The sequence below is a fragment of the Mesoplodon bidens genome (assembly GCF_964165515.1).
Source record: "Mesoplodon bidens genome assembly, chromosome: 14".
Classification (NCBI taxonomy): domain Eukaryota; kingdom Metazoa; phylum Chordata; class Mammalia; order Artiodactyla; family Ziphiidae; genus Mesoplodon; species Mesoplodon bidens.
Genome location: NC_138170.1, coordinates 37,866,090 through 37,887,211, shown reverse-complemented (window position 1 = coordinate 37,887,211; position 21,122 = coordinate 37,866,090). Strand labels below are relative to the sequence as shown.

General features: G+C 37.5%; 1 protein-coding gene across 4 annotated transcripts in view; it reads right to left on the bottom strand.

Annotated features, from left to right (window-relative positions):
• USP34 (ubiquitin specific peptidase 34) overlaps positions 1 to 21,122 on the bottom strand; it is a 245,101-nt gene that overhangs the window by 47,355 nt on the left and 176,624 nt on the right. For all 4 annotated transcript variants that reach the window (XM_081253585.1, XM_081253587.1, XM_081253586.1 and 1 more), the window contains 9 exons: positions 15,570 to 15,753; positions 14,964 to 15,124; positions 11,389 to 11,454; positions 6,038 to 6,184; positions 5,892 to 5,948; positions 5,719 to 5,796; positions 5,249 to 5,343; positions 3,276 to 3,448; positions 470 to 623 (listed from right to left, as the gene is read on the bottom strand). In XM_081253585.1, coding sequence (XP_081109711.1) covers positions 470 to 623; positions 3,276 to 3,448; positions 5,249 to 5,343; positions 5,719 to 5,796; positions 5,892 to 5,948; positions 6,038 to 6,184; positions 11,389 to 11,454; positions 14,964 to 15,124; positions 15,570 to 15,753 — 1,115 coding nt within the window. The remainder of the gene's footprint in view (positions 1 to 469; positions 624 to 3,275; positions 3,449 to 5,248; positions 5,344 to 5,718; positions 5,797 to 5,891; positions 5,949 to 6,037; positions 6,185 to 11,388; positions 11,455 to 14,963; positions 15,125 to 15,569; positions 15,754 to 21,122) is intronic.

Sequence of the window (21,122 nt, the reverse complement as noted above, 5' to 3'; positions counted from 1 at the left end):
AGGATGATAAAAAAGAATGTGTGTCGGAAGGGAAAGGTAAGGTGAAGAAAATGGAGTATGCAGGTAATTTCTAACTGGAATACATAAGGACTTTGTGGCCACCCTATAAAAGGCATTCAGTAAACAGTTCTTGAATAAGTGAACACAGGTAGGTAAGATTTGGAAGGTGCAATATTGTCTGTGAATCTAAAGTTGTGTACAAAACTTTGAGTGTGTTCATTTTTCTTAGGCGAGAATTTATCAAATTCTCAAAAGAGTCTGGAGATGTATAAAGTTTAAGGATAGATTCATATTGTCTTTTGAAAGCTTTCATTTAACATTTTATGTGCCCCCTTTCCCAACTATAAAGTTCTTAGAAAACTAGAATCCGAAAACGTATCTCAAGAAGAAAACTATCATAAGCTTATACTTTAAAAACAGAAGAAAAAAGATTTTTTTAAATCCCAAGAATAAAATATTTAAAACTCACCATTTATTGTTTTTATAAGCATGTGGATTGACTATATCTCTAATGAAGCTGTAATAGTGTCCACCATCTGCTGTTCCTGTGTGAACAGTCACTCCTATCAAGTCATACTCATAGCTCTCTGTGTCTTTTGAATGATCACTGACTTCCTTAAAACCTGGAATGATTTACATAAAATAATGGCAATAATTTTGAAAACTGCACACAGTGACATCTTAGAATCACTTTATATACTATACTTTATGCACAGAAATAGGCACAGATACTTTATATATTCAAATAGGTACAAAACAATCCTATATGCTAGTCATTCACGATTCATAGCCTACAATTTTAAGGAACATTTATACAAGTCACTGGAAAAACAACCATGTGTCAGTGCATGACTAGGGACAATCTCCATGTAATACGTAAATGCAAAATATGTCCTTTTTGCTTAATCTGGCTCTTCCTTTTGAAATAGATAAACCCGAATGAAGCATTTTGTATTATCTTTATTAGGAGCAGGCAAACGCCAAGATCTGAAAAGTATTAACATATTTATGCCTATTAGTCTCATGCTAAGGAAAATGGAGCACTGTACTGGCAGCATGCTTCCAACTGTTTTACCACTTAATAGAAAACACTGTGTATTAGGAGCTTTATGTAGACAGAAACAAAATAAACAAAACATATATTTCCCACCCACAGAGATTTCAATTTGAAAAGTTATTACAAGAGATATTAAGAAAAAACTCCAGAAGATGATTTACGATCTGTATTTCCATCATCACAAAAGGAAAGGTATAATCAGAAGCAAATAAGTGAGAGCAGATTTGGTTAACCTGAGTGCACAGTCTAACCTGAAAATTGAAGCAACAATTAGGTGAAGAGGAGGAAATGGCTGAGAGTGTCAGAGCAGTGACTGAGGAGTTTGGATGTACTAGGATCTGACTCTGAATGCATCACTTGTGGCCTAATAAATTCCTTTATCTTGGCATAAATTTTTGCTATTTCCACACATGGAGACATTATGAAAAATACAGTGAAGCAGTTACTACACAGCCTTGCTATAATTTTACAAATGGTTTGAAAATGTTCTAAAAAGTAGGATGTATATATACAATGCCAACTTCTTAACTTTGTCTCCATTTTCAAACTTACCTCTTCTGCCTCATTTCCTGCAACTTCTAAACATACTCCAATTCTAACTTTAAAGTTCTCTCCCTTAACCCTGTATCACCTCACAGCCACAGTCACCATCCTCTCTCTTCAAAGAAAGATATGTTCTTCTCTTGAAAAAGTAGCCCACACTCATTGTTTATACCTCTCAGCTCCTACTTGGTGAGAGTAAAACATTTACTGGATGCTCATTAAGTGCCAGGCAATGCAGTATAAAGATTAAAATATGGTTCTCTTTCCTAAATTTTATAATATGGTGGCTCTTCAAATCTTAAAAATTTAAATCAGCATAACTTTCTATACAAACAAAACATTGCCAGGACTCTTACGTAAAATGGAACTTCTCTTGGCCAAAGAAGAATGGAAAAGGTAAGACCTGGCCCTATTCTGCTTTCTTCTCTCCTCTCACCTATTTCCATTCCTCATCATGGTCCTTGGGGCATACACACAGATGTTCGAAAATCACTGGTCTTATGGACGTAATAATAGCAATTGGGAGGTAACTACTTTCGAACCAAGTGCCATTTTAAATTCGCTGCAATCCACCTTCCTACTGCAACACCCAAATTAAATTGGTCTGATAACCAGAGATCTTCAACATGTTAGATAATTTTCCCTCATGGTCTTACTGGAACTGTTTCTTTTCTTTATTTAGTATTCAATACTTCTGACCACACTCCCTCCTTCTTGAGATCCTGAAATACTGATCCCACTATTCACCTAACTGATCAAGCCAGAAACCTTTCTTGACTTCTCCTTCCTCTAGTAGTAGACTGACTAAACTGTAAGCTTCATAGGGGCAGAGACCTTGTTCTTTGTTGTCACTATATTCCTATTACTAAAATAGCAAGTTAAATAGTGGATAGATGTTCAATAACTTTGTTCGATTCATTTATTCATTCAATCATCAAGTTCTACTAACTCTATTGCCATGTGCTTCTCTCCAACCCTACTGGTTGGTATGCTTTCTCTTCTGTGCTACTATTACTGTGGTTTACCATAACAGCCTCCCCACACTCCGTTTATCATCCTCTAATCCATTTCTATTGTTATAGTCAGAATAACCTTTTCCAAGATCCCACCTGGTTATCTCAGTTCCCTGCTTAAAATTTTCCAATGGTTTCACATTGAAATAAAGATCAAAATTATTAAGATGGCTTACAAAAAAACTGATCTGGCTGCCACCCTTTTGCCTATCTCATCAACCCCCTAATCAGCCCCCTGCCCCCCACTAGAGTTTCTCCACTCCTCTCACTCTAGCTCTTACTCAGGCTCTGCTTAAATGTCACCTTCTCCTGAAAGCCCTCCCTGATTCCCCTCAATCTGTGATATATTCACTATCTGACAACACTTCATGTTTATAATTCCTTGTTTAATATATGCCATGCCCAACAGACTTAAGTTCTTCAAGGGCAGGAACCATGTTTATCTCATTCACTTGGAAAGGTGCCTAGAACACACTCCTAGTAGATACAAAACGTTTATGGGCCAACTGACTGAATATGCCCATATTGTCTTTAAAAACATTCTCCTTTATAAGATTCAATTTGATTTTGTTAAATGTGTAGTTGATTACAACTTTATAAATATGACTATCTTGTCATGAAGACTTACAATAAACATAGGCAAGAGAAAGATTTTCCATTACCTTCTTTCCTGTCACTCTTTCCCATAAGAAAATCTTCTGTATAGGGTGTCATATCCAAACGTAATGGGAAGGAAAAATGTGTGTTCACTTTCTCTTTCATCATTGTGACCATATTAAATGTATACCTCATAGTATTGAAACTCAGAATCCGAGGCAACTTCTTAAAACATGCTCTGAAAGACAAGAAAAAAATTTGTTAAAAATTATCTTTCAGAAGTACTCTAGCTATTATCAATTACATTTACACTACACTTATTTCAATATTCAATTCAGAGTAAATAATAAATAGCACTCTAAATCATGTTCTTATTAAATCTATCAATCAACCTATCTACCTACCTATCTATCTATCTATCTATTCCCCTCTTACATGATTTTTTCCATTCTGAAAGGACTTTCCTTCCTGTGTCTAGATAGGAAAACAAATGAAAAACCTATAGGGGACTATGGTATATGCCATGATGAAGCTATGAAAGGTGCTACGGAAGCATAAAAAGGAGTCACATCATACTTCAAAGGCAAGGAGGTTTTTGGTTCAGAGTTTTCTTTTCCACCTTAAATAAGCATTTATTTTTGTATAGCAGAATTGCAAAGCCTGACTGTATCATTTACTAGACATATGACCCTAAAAAAGTTACTTAACCTCTCAGAGCTTAATTCCTGATTTGTAAATGGAAGTTAAAGTGCCTACTGCCTACTACTTTTAGAATGCTGCCTGGCAAACAGTGTTCAACGAGTGTTGCCTCATATTACAGCCACAACAATAACAGCAGCAGCACCAGCAGCAGCAGAGCAAGTTAACTGGTTAACTAAATCTTATGGTATGACTTACTGCTAGTTCAGGTTTAAAAAAACTTTTTTTCAGTTTAAACAAAATATACTTAAAAACTTGGATTTATGAAAAATATGAATTTCAGGGAATAATTCTTCAGTGTATATAGGATTTAAAACAAAATTTGTTTAAACCAAGAGCTTAGTTTCTCTCTTTTTTTTTTTTTTTTCTTTTTGCGGTATGCGGGCCTCTCACTGTTGTGGCCTCTCCCGTTGCGGAGCACAGGCTCCGGACGCGCAGGCCCAGAGGCCATGGCTCACGGGCCCAGCCGCTCCGCGGCACACGGGATCCTCCCAGACCGGGGCACGAACCCGCATCCCCTGCATCGGCAGGCGGACTCTCAACCACTGCGCCACCAGGGAGGCCCAGTTTCTCTTTTAAATAGGAAATTTAGGGAGTTGAGTAAGGTAGGGGAAGGATGTCACAAGCAGATGGAGTAAGTCTAAAAATTCATCATTATTGTTTATTTGGGAGACTGGTAAATGATGAGGTTACGAAGTATAAAGAAGTCAAGATATGAAGGGTCTTGTGTGTAGTGTTAGAGTATGAACTTTATCCTGACAGCTAAGAATCACTAAAGGACTCGTGGAGGGCAGTGAAACCATGCATTAAGATATAAACAATCTGAAGAGACGGCCTGAATCTAACCAGACTACTTCTCTGCCTTTGTTCCTAGTAACGAACTACATAAGATGCTCTTTCAATCTAATTTCAATGTTCATCGGTAGGACTGAAACATCTTTACCCAACCAACTACTCTGTCCTAAACCAAGCATCTTATGGCTGGCTCTTAAGAAAAAAAACCTCTCACTTTAGAGATTCAGAGGTCTTCAATTCATGAGTAGACTCTTTATCATGCCCCACTGAGTGCACGGCAGAGAGCTAAGCAATCATATAGACCTTGGTAAGTATCTGCTTAATAAAAAGGAAGAAAAAAATCTGAAAAGATTTAAGAGTGCTTGAAAGTTTACTTGCATAACTGAATGAAAAATTGCTGCATAAGAGTGAGTTCCAAGCAGCTGACCATAACCTTAATCACATAATTTTTATAAAAGTTTAACATTAATTTATCCTAAGTTTGTGTTTTACTTCCATTTGATGATTTATCAAAATGACGAAAATTACGTTTCAAAAAGCGTACCTTTTTTCAGCTCGTACTTTCTTCCCGCAATGAGAACAAGTATACATGTTGTCACCTTCTAAAGTATCTTTAATAGTAACTTCATCAAGAGATTCCTGTGTATAAAACCACACTTATGAGTTTCACATTATTGTTTACAGCATGCAAAAATACAAAAAGCATTAATTACAATTTGGGCAGAATGCACAGAGGAAAACATGTTTTAAAAAAGCAAATGCTTAAATTTAGTAAAAATATTGACAAGGTGCTCTGAATCTTACTACATTTTTAAAAAACTCAAGTATTTAAATTTTGATTGGGAAAAATCAGCTTTGTGATCTACCTTTAATTTTTATTTGAGTATCATCACAAGAAGAAAACAGGTGAAAACGTGAAAGTTAATTTTCTCTCAAGGTAACAAACACAAGCCTGCTATACACAAATAGTTAAAAGCAGAAAAAAATTTTTAAAATATATACAACATTACTCACATAAATGTTCTTCATATCAGCCACCTGGCACCTCACGGTGTAAAACTCTTCAGCTGTCTGACTAACATGTTCACAATCCTAGTCAATCAATAGCCAAAAATTGGTAAATTATCATAATAAGCTAAAATATACATTAAGATTTCCAAAAAGCAAAGAACAGGGAGAACACTTACCAAGGATACAACATTGTTTGTAATTACACCTCCAAACAAACTTTTGACAGTATTTTTCTTTAAAAAAAATACAAATGAAAGTCAGTAATTTAAAATTTAGCAAATCTGTAAAAATTTCAAAGAAAGTTGAGTGTTCTGGTACTAACCAGTTCTGGAGACATTTCTTCAATTTTAGTAATCAGATCAGTAAAAAACTCTGTCATATCTTTCTGCTCCCCAGTGTTCAGAGGCTGCTTATCCATGGTGTATGTTTTACAAAAGGGTCTAGGATTATATGCTTTGCATTCACTCTCCTGTGAAAGAAAAGGAGGGCGGTGAGGAGGAGGATTATAAAACAATCAAATAAATCTAGATCTCAAATAAAAATAAAAATTATCACAAGGTTATTGAATGAACAACAAAGAAACAGGTAGTAAATCTACAAAGAAAGTATGAAAATGCTCTCTTCTATTTCATTTGTTTGATTCTGATTGCCTTTTCAGTTCAATAGTCTCGGTGCCAGAAGATGCTTAAATGACCGTAAGTTAAGAAATTTTTATTTTTTATTTATTTATTTATTTATTTATTTATTTTAAACAAAATTCACATTTTATTTAGGTTGAAATAAACTATACAAAATTGATTTTCTTCACCAAAAATAACAGCAATATTTTCTATATTATTCCTAGATAAACCACAAAACACTTATTTTTGTAGGTTTTCTAGGTTTTGCTTGTAAATCAAGATGAGGCAGTAGATAGAGTCATGGAAAAAGACAGAAGAAAACAGACAAATCAGTTGTCAGTATCCATGGTCTCTGATCCTGTCTTGACCATGAAACAGAAGTGTTCAACATATACCTGTCAAAAAGCTTATGAAGATGTAGGCTCAATAAAGGAATGTAAACAGCAACAATCAGATGTGGAACAACAATGGCAGGCTCTTCCATTCAAACTTTAACTTGTTCCTTCAACTTCATTTGATAAAGGCAAAATCTACACTGAAATCCTTGTTTGGTGAGCTCACACGTTTCTCTTACAGTCTGATCATTTTAACGGTCCCTTACAGATTTTTAACAGCATACTTAAATTCCTACTATTCAAAGGTCAGTCATGAGCTTCATTGTAATGTTTTATATAATGTATTCCTTCCTCCCATACCTCCTCAAAATTTATTTCTTCCAAGAACTGATAACTAAGTACCTGACAATTGGATCCACAGTGACAAATGTTATATCTAAAATGACTTAATACAATTTCAAAGTGCCATTAGCAGAGATCACACAGAGTGTAACATGGTACTTTCAATGCTATCTTCTGGAAGAACAGTTAGGTCTCCAAAGCATGGGACTTCAAACGGGCCATTTAAACAGGCAGATTATCAATGACTAATGTACTCAATGGGAGGCCTACAGGTCAAGATATTCAGTGATTAAGTGGCCTACGTACACCTTACAACTTTTCTGTAAGATATTTTCAAATTTCCTACAGATTTTTTCAAATATCAAATATAAGAGAAAGCCTATTTTAAAAGTCTCTTAGGTATTTTCAATGGTTTCTGAATTATCTGTAGGAAGCTCTGACTTACTTGTATAGAGTTTGATATATGTATCCACCATTAAATCCAAATCGTGTTTTATATCAAAATTTATGTTAAGCAAAGCCAAGTTACTTGACCTTTGGTCTGTCAAAGTGTTCCTCAGGTATGCTTTGAGACGCTTTCGTCCATTTTCATAGCGTTCATTCTCAACCTTCATCACAGGAAGAATACACAGGACCTTCAGCAATGCATAAACATTAGGAAAAAACTTGATGTCTGGCAGATGAAGGGCTTCATAAATAGTGGATGGAAGTTCTATATCTTTCCCTCTGTGTTTCCACTTGATTCTCCAACAATGCAGCTCAGCAGAGTGTGTCAGGATTAGGTAAATCACTTCTGTACATGTCAGCATGATGCTCCTCTGATGTATTGAATTTAAGCTGTCCCATGACAGAGGGTACCAGAGATAAGCATTTAAGAGCTTTGAGGTGTTGTTCTGAGAATATATCTTTCAGTTCCTGAATAATGTGTTCCACTGTTGGAACACTTAGAGTTTCTTTATAGTAACTCTCAGAGGTTAGCTGAGATTCCAGGTTACTGTGCTGAGCTCTGCGAAATTTCCCTGGGAGTTTCATCTGAATATCAAGTTTGGCTGCCAAATTTGTGGCTTCCTCAAACCAAAATTCATGATAAACTTCGATATTTTCCATCACTTCATTTAGTGAATGCAGCACTGCAGTCAAGCTACTGGCTGCAAAGAAGACATCAGAAGTTTGCCCCTGAAGATTTTTCCCAAAGGCTCTTGTAAAAGATAGAACATTTTTAAGAACAACAATGGTAACGATGAAATCAAAATCTGTTACTGCACTACAGAGTACAAATGCTCGGCCAGCTATACAGTTATTCCATCTAACATTTGTGTCACTATTTATACCATCTAAACATAAAACAAGTGCTTGTAGGAGGTCCACTAAGATTTCAAAAGCATCATGCCTGCCTGTCCACTGAGAATGGCAAATTTCCTTCAGTTCTTTGCCCCTTTCTTCATTGTTCTGAAATAGGACAGAAATTACATTGTCAAGTTCTAAAAGCAGTTGTGGTGATCGATGGAAAAAAGAACAAACTTCCTCAATTGTTCCTAACGTGACAGATACCCCCATAACAGGCACTGATTTTGCCAACCACATATTTAAGGCACAGGAAGAGCAGAGTGTGTAGATAGCTTGGGGATATTTCTCTAAAAGTCTAGAAGCAACAACTTTCATTTTGGAAGAAAATCCACTGGACACAATGTAAGCCTGGCCACGACAGTACTCCATGTTTAATCCCCACTTCTCAGTTATCGTAGTGTGAAATTTCACAGCCAAAATTTCTGCATCAGCTTCATAAGGCAGGAAGCCCACAAATTCCTCTCTCAGGTTGTGAGATTCGTCAACAAACCTCACCAACACAGGCAGGTGCTCTTCCCCTGCTATGTCCACCACATCGTCAGTGACGATGGAAAAGAAGTGAGAGTCTCTCACTTCCCTGAGGGTTTCTTCCCGAATGCAGCTCTCACAGATCTCTAGCATCTGTTTCTGCTGTGTTTTTGAACAGAACAATGTGTTAACTGCTGTTGTCTCAAAGCGCTTTCTCAGAACCTCTTCACCAGAATTGATCCGGCACTCCAGCAGTGCTTGAAAGTTATCAGGAGTAAAGAGACCTTCTGGGATTTCATCAGCTTCATGTCCATCCAGAGGTATGTTCTGTTTTCCCATAAGAATCAAAATTTCAAATAAAGATTTTAAGTATTCTTTGTTTTCCTTCTCTTCAAGGGTTAAAGGTAAAATGTCTTCATCCTGCTCTTCACCCCCTTCTTCTGCACTGGGGTTCTGAGCATTGCTGTTGTTTATTTCCTTATGTTTTGGGTCCTGTTCAGAAGTTTCATCAATTTTTTTCTGTTTCAGTGTCCTGATTTCATCTTCACTCAATTCTTTTATTCGTTTTCTGTGTCTACTGTGTGGATTATTCAAATGGCTGGTAAGATCAAATATTGTTGGTATTGCATTATCTCGAAGAACTGTCCTATAAGGGCTAGTTCTACAGATCATAGAAGTCTCAAAGTGTTTGGCACACAATCGATAATGTTTATTTAGTTGATCAGGTGTTTTATCTTCTAAGTCTGCTCTCCTACAATTCTCCACCCACTTCTGGCATCTGGCTGGATCCCGCGGGAACCTGAAAAAGGCCAGGTCCGACTGCGTGCTCTTCCGCGTGCAGTTGGGGGCCGCGCAGAAGTTCGGCATCGTCGTCTGCCCGCCGGCCGGCCCAGCCCTCCCCTCCCCGCCTCCTCAGGGCAGCCCGCCCGCCCGTCGGGGCCGGGGAGGGGAGCCAGGCCGGCCGGCCGGCTCGTTTGGGCCGGCGCGCCGGGGGGGAGGGGCCGAAATTTTTATTTTTTAAGCCTAGGAATTTCTAGGAAGAAATTTGGGATTCGAAGGATGGAGGTTTGTATCATGAAGCGTAAAATACAAAGCCTTTGCAGGGTGCATAAGTTCTCCTATCAACTGAACCTTGGTTTAGTAGTTTAAAAGAGCAGTAAAAGTGCTTTGCCAGTTCAATAGCATGTTCTAACTCTGTTAAAAGGAGATTATAAGTGGAATCAAGGGATAACTAACATCTTTTAATTTTGTTAAAAATCTCATTTATGGGCTTCCCTGGTGGTGCAGTGGTTGAGAGTCCACCTGCCAATGCAGGGGACACGGGTTCGTGCCCTGGTCCGGGAAGATCCCACGTGCTGCGGAGCGGCTGGGCCCGTGAGCCATGGCCACTGAGCCTGTGAGTCCGGAGCCTGTGCTCCACTATGGGAGAGGCCACAGCAGTGAGAGGCCCGCATACCGCAAAAAAAAAAAAAAAAAAAAAAAAAAAAAATCTCATTTATTTAGTCTCACAAGATGAAATACATGGGAATAAATATGGTAAGATCTTTGTCCTCCAAATTCTAATAGGTGAGACAAGTAACTTTCAATACAAGTGCTGGTACAACAGAATTATGGTGACATGGAGATACTCTGTGGAATTTTTGGTCTCTTAGAGGACAGACTTTCTCAAGAAAACCAAGTTGATTCCTGAAGGATGAGAAATGGAAGAAAATGGAGAAGAGTACTATTGGAAGAGTGCCACAGGCAGTAGGAGCAGCATAAATAACTGCACAAGCAATGAAGCAAAAGGGTGATGGGCTTCAAAAGGCTTACAGTTACTACAGGGTGAGGCTGGATGTGGGGAAGGATAAGAAAGGAGGTTAAAGGGGAGGGGCAGAATCACAGGGGATGTGTGCCATCCTGACTGAACCTGGATACTGTTCTTTTCATAATAAAGAACCACTGAAGAGTTTTAACTAGGGGAGTAATATATTTAGATTTGCTGTTTTTTTTTTTTTTTTTTTTTTTTTTTTTTTTGCGTTACATGGGCCTCTCACTGTTGTGGCCTCTCCCGTTGCGGAGCACAGGCTCCGGACGCACAGGCTCAACAGCCATGGCTCACGGGCCCAGCTGCTGCGCGGCATGTGGGATCTTCCCAGACCGGGGCACGAACCCGTGTCCCCTGCATCGGCAGGCGGACTCTCAACCACTGCGCCACCAGGGAAGCCCAGATTTGCTGTTTTTTAAAGATTAATTACTTTTATAGTTTTGGGGGTGGACATTAAGAAGGACAAAGAAAAATCAGTTGGAAAACCCTAAGACTAAGGGGGGAGGTGTGACCTTCTGATAAAAAATGGATCAGATACAAGAAATTCTTCAAAGGATAAATTAACAAAATGTAGATGACTGAAATATGACAGTTAAAATTCACTGACAAAGAATATCAGCAACTGACAAAGTCAATTGGAAAAATAAGAGTATATGGTCAGGACAGGCCAATACAAATGAACTCCAATTAACGTTTTCACCGTTGGTCAATGGGTATATCTAATTAGTTTTCCATACCCAATTCTCAAACATACCATTAAATATGTAAACATTTTTTGAAGCTCCAGGAGAGTGGTCTTGTGCTTCATATCTTCAGAATACTGTAAATTAAGAAAAAACTTTCCATTAACACATAATGATGATGGTAAATTAGACATTCTAGAAAAGAAAGTATTACAATGTGCTTAACACTGTTTTCATTATTTTAGCCATATGTAGGAAAAGCACAGTATTTTTTCGTTAACAATTGTAGCATTTTAAAAATTGGAGTATTTTGTTCATTATACAAATATGGCCATAACTATTATGTAAGGAAACTGAATAGAGATATTAAAACTGCTTTCCAGATCAGCAGTTTTTGGTTCAATGCTGAACAGAAGCATTTACAAGTTGGCGATTTTGCAAGAACAGAAAACACCTTTTCCACAAATAAATCCATACATTAAAGAATATATTATATTAACAAATGACATCTCACCCTCATCTAGTCATATCTTTATTTTTTTCTAGAGCAGCAGATCCTTAACACTGCAGGGTACTACTGGCCAAGATCTTTGAAAGTCCTCTAAATATTAAAGGACATTAATTGAGATTCAAATTTTGAAAAAGTGGATGAATCTTGAAGACATTATGCTAAGTGAAATAAGGCAGTCACAAAGGGGCTAATATTGTATGATTCCACTTATATGAGGTACCTAGAGTAGTCAAATTCATAGAGACAGGAAGTAGAATAATGGCTGCAAGGGGTATGGGTGAAGGGAGAATGGGGAGTAAAGTATCTAATGGGTACAGTTTCACCTGGAGGAGGTGAAAAAATTCTGGAGATTGATGGTGGTGATGGTTGCAATCTGAGTATACTTAATACCGCAGAACGGTACACTTATACATGGTTAATAGGATAAATTTTACATTGTGTATATTCTACCACAAGTAAAATACATGTAGTTTTCTTTAATCTCTCTGTGAAAAATCAGAAAATAATTCTATTCTGTAAGAATTCCTTATGTAGAGACAAGTCTAAATTTAGTTTTTAACCAAAAATACCATTTCTGAGACTGATTCACAGTTAGCACATCTGATTGTTTTTTCTGTTGCTAACACACTAATTCCTGACAGTGCTAATGGCTAAAAGATGATCATTAAATATAAGGAAGAGAAACTACAAATTGTGGTCAAGTCACCACCTAAAAAAGAAAATCACTGAATACATGCTTCTTTGGTAAGTGGTTCTATAAAATTATACAGATGGGGGCAACCAAATTTAGTCACCAAAATTTCCACATGCTGGGCTTCCCTGGTGGCACAGTGGTTGAGAGTCCACCTGCTGATGCAGGGGATGCGGGTTCGTGCCCCAGTCCGGGAAGATCCCACATGCCGTGGAGCGGCTGGGCCCGTGAGCCATGGCCGATGGGCCTGCGTGTCCAGAGCCTGTGCTCCGCAACGGGAGAGGCCACAACAGTGAGAGGCCCGCGTACCACAAAAAAAAAAAAAGAAAAAAAAAAAAAGAAAGAAAGAAAATTTCCACATGCTAAATGAAATCAATTATTCAACTATTTCTAATAGTCAGTTAGATGATCAACTTAAAAACATCAATTTAACTAAAGCCAAAAAACAAACCCACACTTGAGTATACTGAGTATGCTTTAGAGACCCTGAAGCATAACTTAAACATAGTAAGGATTCACTGAAGATAAATAAAGAATTGCAGGACTTTGTAAGGGGGAAAAAATGCAAGGACATCCAGATGACATGATGGAAGAAAATAAAAACCCAAGTGCAAGCATAAAGAAAGCCTGCCAGGGCTTCCCTGGTGGCACAGTGGTTAAGAATCTGCCTGCCAATGCAGGGGACATGGGTTCGAGCCCTGGTCTGGGAAAATCCCATATGCCGTCGAGCAACTAAGCCTGTGTGCCACAACTACTGAGCCTGTGCTCTAGAGCCGCGAGCCACAACTACTGAAGCCTGTGTGCCTACAGCCTGTGCTCTGCAACGAGAGAAGCCACCGCAATGAGAAGCCCATGCACCACAACGAAGAGTAGCCCCGGCTCACTGCAACTAGAGAAAGCCCGCACGCAGCAACGAAGACCCAATGCAGCCAAAAATAAATAAATAAAATTAATTAAAAAAAAAAAAAAAAGGCTGCCAAAAAATTGTAAAAGCAGTGCAGAAGGCAAACTAAAAAATAGCCCATGGTAAACAAAAAATGAAAACTACAATGCACAAGTTAACAAAAATAACATAAGCAGGGGCTTCCCTGGTGGCGCAGTGGTTGAGAGTCCGCCTGCCGATGCAGGGGTTCGTGCCCCGGTCTGGGAAGATCCCACATGCCACGAAGCGGCTGGGCCCATGAGCTGTGGCCGCTAGGCCTGCGCGTCTGGAGCCTGTCCTCAACAACGGGAGAGGCCACAACAGTGAGAGGCCCACGTATGGCAAAAAAAAAAAAAAACCATAAGCAGAGCCTACTCAAATACACTAGGCCACAATCAAATTTACTTAGGATAAATAAGTTCAGTGATTCTGGTACTAATTTCCTACTTTGTTTTAAGCTTTGCTTATTTTCTATATAATTAAAATTTGCATTTCTTTTTACTGAAAATATCGTGTTCATTTGATACAATGAGCGTGTATATTCTACAACTGTATTTATCCTTTGATAAATAAAGGAATTATACTACAGTGTTTGGAGTAATCAATTGAAATGTAAAAATAATTAAAATATACATAAGTTAGCAGTAATATCAAATTTTGTCAAAAAAACTTTTTAATTTATTTGTAGCTACATTGGGTCTTTGCTGCTGTGCGTGGGCTTTCTCTAGTTGCAGCGAGTGGAAGCTACTCGTTGTTTTGGTCTGTGGGATTCTAACTGCAGTGACTTCTCTTGTGGCGGAGCATGGGCTCCAGGCATGTGAGCTTCAGTAGTGGTGGCACATGGGCTCTAGAGCGCAGGCTCAGTATCTGTGGCGCAAGGGCTTAGTCGCTCTGTGGCATGTGGGATCTTCCCGGACCAGGGCTTGAACCCATGTCCCTTGCAATGGCAGGTGGATTCTTAACCACTGCGCCACCACGGAAGCCCAAAGTTTGTCAATTTTAACTCAAATTATTTTCTCAAACAATATTTTACTAAATTGAATCAAGATTTATCAACAAAGTTTTAAAATTTTGTTTTATAGTTTTAATTTTTTTTTTTTTTTTTTGGCTGTGTTGGATCTTCACTGCTACACGCGTGCTTTCTCTAGTTGCAGCGAGTGGGGACTACTCTTCATTACAGTGCGCAGGCTTCTCAGTGCGGTGGCTTCTCGTTGCGGAGCACAAGCTCTAGGCACGCAGGCTTTAGTAGCTGCAGCACACGGCCTCAGTAGTTGTGGCATGCAGGCCCTAGAGCACTTGGGCTTCAGTAGTTGTGGCATGCGGGCTCACTAGTTTTGGCTCACGGGCTCCAGAGTGCACGCTCAGAAGTTGCGGTGCACAGGCTTAGTTGCTCTGTGGCATGTGGGATCTTCCTGGAACAGGGATCAAACCCGTGTCCCCTGCATTGGCAGGTGGATTCTTAACCACTGCACCACCAGGGAGGTCCCTATAGTTTTAATTTTTCAAGTAAGGAAAACTGTACCTTAGCAGTGAAGACAGCCTGTCTTGCCTCGGGTATCATGTAAAGTTGCTGAATAGTAGAAGCCAAGTAACAAGTAGCTCCAAGGTTAGTCAGGCCAACAAATCTACACTCAGCACGGACATCTTCATGAGGCCAGTAGTCCCATTTATAAGGTGCATGAGCTGCTGAAAAAAGAGGGAGGAAAGGATGCCCCCCCAAAACAAACTATTAAACATAATATATTCTGCTTTCATTAATAGCCACTACATCTATTACTTATTTAGTTCATATACATAAAACATATGGTTATTTTTTAAATTGGTTAGAACACATAGTAAAACTAACTCATTCCTAAATATTGAAAGGACTGTCAAAACTTGTCTTTTCTTGGCACTAAATTATTTAACCCAAAAATGCCTAAGTATTTCACATATCTTTAAAAAGTCCATCACAACTGTTTCTTTCCCAAAAACTAATGTTTACTTTTTAACTTCAGTATGTCCTAGCAACAACAGTTTTTAATGTTAAAAGGTATGAATGGTGAATTCTTTCTTTAAATCATGCCCTCCAAAATCTCATTTCTACAAACAAAATTTAGAAAGGTTAAAGGAAAAGAAGAATGCTCACACTGCATGTGTTGTGCCATAACCCAGTTATGTATTAATCTGTAGTTTTCGACAGATCCCTTTACCATCTCCACTAACAAATCATAAGCAGCAGCTCTCGAAGAATGTGATTTGCACTTTGGCTGTTGTCTATCTTTTAGACTAGGCAACAAAAACAGGAGATTGAAGATATCTCTTAAAAATTCCTGGGAAAAAAAAAGAAAGACCAAGTATATTATCTAAACTCAGAAATGAACTATATTCCAAATAAAATTAATAAGTTACATAGAGTAAAATGGACTATATGACAATCTACAATTTATTAGAAGATTGTTTAAAAACTTAAAGAAGCATCATATACCATCATCTGAAAGTATTCCCAATGTTCATTTCTCTTAGGGAAAATGGAGTGGGGGTAGGAGCTTCACCTTCACTCTTCTCTCCCTCTTGATACCTTATAGCTCATTCTTAGAGTCACATCTACAATGCTACTATTTTCCACTCCATTCAGTGACTAAATATGTTAGCTCAGGACTCATTACTCCCTATCTTGAATGCCTCTGCATTTACTTAAGTTTCTCCTTACTTCACTCTAATAATTTAAATAGCAGTAGCAGCCAAAGCAGCAACTTACCCATAATGAGCACTTAGAAGTGCCAGATACTATTCAAAGGCCTCAAAACAAAACAAACAAACAAAACAGGTTAAGCATCTCGCCTGGAGTCAGATTTGGCAGGTGCTATACTAAGGATTTAAAACACCAAGCTCTTAACTTCAATACCAGTGAAGTTCAAACTGAGATGCAAGGCTTTACCATTCTAGATATACTTTTCCCTAAATTTAATCTGCCTGAGAAAGGGCCACCTTTCCCACTTGTTCTTTAATTGGTCCTTTGCTACTATTCCAAAGGAAGTTATCTCCCTCACCCATCTCAATCTCAAGTACTACAATGGTACATTGTTCTGGGGTATAGAACCTCCTGGGGTACTGTATAGAAAAGAGGTAATATTGTTAAGACTGAGACTCTGCTATCCTTAGAAAGGCTACATTGTAAAGTTGGCTCCTGGCTGTCACCTGAACACCTGAATGGTCAACAGTTCCCTCCTCTGTTATAAAACTTTCCGCAAGTGATAAAAGTGGCTCACTGTACCAATTTGTATTTCGTTTATGCAGAATACCTGCTTTCTATCTGGGAGTCTGGAATTTCATTGACTGTGGTCAGTTATGCAGGTACTATGTGCCTACATGACCCACCCCCTGATAAAACCCCTGGACTCCTAGGCTGAAGAGAGCATCCCTGGTAGACAACACCTCACACATGTTGTCACGCTCATTGCTGGGGGAATTAAGCACGTCCTATGCAACTCCACTGGGAGGGGACTCTCAGAAGGGCATACCTCATTTCACCACACTTGGTCCCATGCTTTTTCTTTTGCTGATTTCATTTTCTATTATTTTGCTGTAATAAAACTTGTCATGAATACAATTACGCGCTGAGTCCTTTGAGTCCTTCCAGTGAATCAGTGAATCTGGGAGTGGTCTAGGGAACCTCTGATACAGGTACCAAATGAAGGACAATTCAGAATATTTTCCCATTAATGACCTCACCTCCTCCATCTCACTACTGTCAAAGAAAGTACAGTGCATAGTTCCTGACTTGGCAAAGAAAGGTACATTTGGCTAAGAAATACTGAAGGTGAATAGAGGCTTATTTTATATAGTTGACAGACTGACAGTAAGATTATGTCTTGTCTATTCTGTAATTCAGAGGTGAGATAACTGTCTTGGAGACACAGAGTAACATATTTACATGAACTGGAAAATAAAGTCACTCACTCAAACAGAAATAGAATTAGCAAATAACTAGTTTAACAATGAACTATCTTTGCTAATCAGTTTAGATCTAGAAACTGAATGAGCTAAATAACCATAGCTCCAAAGTTTTGACAAAATATATTTAAAGCCTGTGATAAAAATATTTTATTGAAACATTAGGATTGGTAAAAGCATGCTGAAATGAACAATATTTTTATTTTCCTCACTCTGAGTTTACCAGGAAAGCAGGTGTACTAAGTGAAAGAGTAACATATATATTAACATATCCATTTGATAAATAATGGTACAGCCATTTTAGTATACTTCACAGAAAGAAGAACCTCAAACTGATACCTGAGAGAATATTAAAAATAAGTTCTGATTCCAGAGTGTGATCTTTGACATGTAATTCAGAAGAAATTCAAAGAGTTAAATAACACTGTTAAAACATTCCTACTGTAAACAGTATGTAAACACGGTTTCTCACTGTGGTTTCTCACTGTAAAACAATGTGAAACAAGGTTTCTCACAACTTCTATCTATAGAAATATAAAGTAGGAAGAGAATGAATACATGGTCATTCTAGCTTAATAAGGAATATCCATCTACAACTATATGAATTAATTTAAAAATCCATATACCCTGCTTGTTAATGCATAATTTTCAATAAAATTTCATTTTTAATGTTTCATACTTACTTGGCAAAATTCAAAGTCTATTTACATTGCTTTGATTGCCCATGTCCAAATACATGTAATGTAATGATAATTAAATGTGGAAGAAATTTAAGACAACATCATGTAGTCATAGGAAATAACTATTCTATCAATTTCAACAATACTCTGGAAATAATATGTTTTAAAAATACTTAAAGCTAGGATAAACTGTACAATGCAGGGAGTGTAGCCAATATTTTATAATGACTATAAATGGAGTATAACTTTTATGTATTTATTTTTTTCTGTAAGTGCTATATTTTAAAGATCTTTTTGGACTCATTGTTCTCAACCAAAACAAATTTTAATGTTTTTTTTTCCTTTTCTCTTCTTTTCTAAATGGAGTATAACTTTAAAAAATTGTGAATCACTATGATGTTCACCTGTAACTTATATATTCTACATCAACTTCAATTTAAAAAAATACTTAAACTTGAAAAAAATCTAGAAATTTCTTAAAATTAAAAAATCTGTGACAGGACACCTAGGTTTTCCAAAATTCTTTAAAGAATATGTGAGCAATAAATGTTAGAAGACCACTTCAAAAAAAGTTTGAAAAAGTATGCTGCCTCTCAATCTATTACCAGATTTATTCTGTTAAAGCATATTTCTGACATTATTTGACTGATCAAAAACTTGAAAGGCCCCTCTTTTAAATTATAAAAGTAATGCTTTTATTTTATTGTACATATAAAAATAACCTCCTGGGGCTTCCCTGGTGGCGCAGTGGTTGAGAGTCCGCCGGCCGATGCAGGGGACATGGGTTCGTGCCCCAGTCTGGGAAGATCCCACATGCCGCGGAGCGGCTGGGCCCATGAGCCATGGCCGCTGAGCCTGCGCGTCCGGAGCCTGTGCTCCGCAACGGGAGAGGCCACAGCAGTGAGAGGCCCGCGTACCGCAAAAAAAAAAAAAAAAACAAACAAACAAAAAAAAACCTCCTGTGACCACAACAGATGGCCACCTAGTTTCCCCAAATTACCTCCTCCATATTTCCTCAAGCTCAAGCCAAATTGAACTATCATTCAATATCCTGCACATACTCAGTGGTTTCGTAGGACTGATTTTTTCATTCATACTCTTTTCTGTGACTTAAATGTTTCCCTTACTTTTCTACTTAAGGACTTTATCCTGGTTACAAAAGCTTTATCTTCTTCAAAGCCTTTCCTAATCCCGTCAATACTATCTGATCTTCCATACCTCTGACTGTATCCCTTTAATGGCTCTTATTCTTTACCATGAATTACAAATATCATGAACAGTCATGATATTATTTGTGAAGGTACATACGAATTTTGCATAAGGCAGACTTCTCAATAATTACCTGCTGAACAAATGAACCATTAGATCGTCAGTTCTTAAGTATCAGGACTGAGTCTTAATCATCCATTTGTTCAACATATATTTGCTAGGTACTATACAAGGTAGTAGAAATAAAGAGTGGGGTTTATACTCTTAAAGGGGAATTAGAAGAAGGGAAGAGGGAGTAGAAGGGAGGAAGAAGAGGAAAGAGGAAGCAGGGAGGTGAGGAAGGAGAGGAAGCAGCAGCAGCAGTAGCGGTGGTGATGGTGGTGGTGAGGGAGACCATATGTGGCCTGGCAAGCCTAAAATATTTACTGTAAGTCTCTTTATGGAAAACAGCTACTCCTCGATAAATTCTAGATGAAATTTTTAAAAATTAATAAATAATAAAGTAAAATTATTACAGAAGAACAGGTATTTTTAGTATCTTGGTGATAAGGACGACTTCTTAATAATACACCAACACCAACTGCCTTAAGCACCTGAACTTGGATACCGAATTGACATTTCAAATTTAACATGTCCAAAATAGAACTACTGATTTTGATACCCCATCCCCCACAATCTTATCTATCCTAAATTTCCCCTTTCTTAGTAAATGGCAATTATCATTCACTTAGTTTCTCAGGCTTAAAATTGAGAAGTCATTCTTGATTGGTTTCTCTCTCTCCCACCTCACAATCTTCTCAAAATTTAAGTCTTGTGAACTCTATCTTCAATAAATATCCTAAGTCCAACCACTTTTCATCATCATCCCTCTGCAAAACTTCTTAACTGGACCCCTCACCCTCACACTTGCCCTTCTAGTTCTCTACCTGTAGTCTAGATCTCCCCCTAGAACATGAGTACAGCTTTGAAAATGTCAATTCAGACTACATACCTCTCCTGAAAAAAAGCTTCTAAAGGTTTCTGATCTCACCAAAAACACAATGGGAAACTAAAGTTTTGACTACACAAACATTAAAACCTTCTCAATAAACAACTATTAGTAAACAATAAACAATAAAAACAACTATTATTTAACACTGTTCTGGAGGTTCTAGACAAAATTAGGTGAAAGAACAGAGAGAGTTAAGACTTAAAAATGAAGGAGTAAAAAAATTACTTGAAGACAACAAACTAAAAACAAATGAAAAATCAAAGACAATACTGAAGATAAACACAAAGATAACTGAGAAAAAAATTATACAAACAGTAAGTGAACTTAAGGTGGCCTGCAACAAATTCACACACAAAAATCCTTACTCCACATAAACAACTCATCAGAAAACAAAATAGAAGAAAAGAGTGCATTTATGATACCTAACAAAGAAAATCCCCAGGAATAACCTTATTTTAAAATTCCTAAAATTCAAATTCTAAATGAAAACATTAAATTGGAAAACACAACACTGGTCTCCTATAAATAAGAAGACAAATCCTGTTCTTGTATAGGCAATTTAATATAATTTCAATTTTTCTACATCAATCCATAAATTTAACACAACCCCAATTTAAAAGGTATCAGAATTTTAATTTTTGAAAGAATGAGACACACTGATTCTAAAGTTCGTGTGGAAAAATAAACAACCGGGACAATTCTGAAAAGGATTAATAATGAAGATGGACCATCTCTACAAGATATTAACTAAAAACTGTGAATCTACTTAGTTAGGATATGATATTGGTGAATGAATAGACCTGTAGAGTGAAAAAGAAGTCCAGAAATAAATCCAAGTATATACACCAATTTCCTTCATACAAAA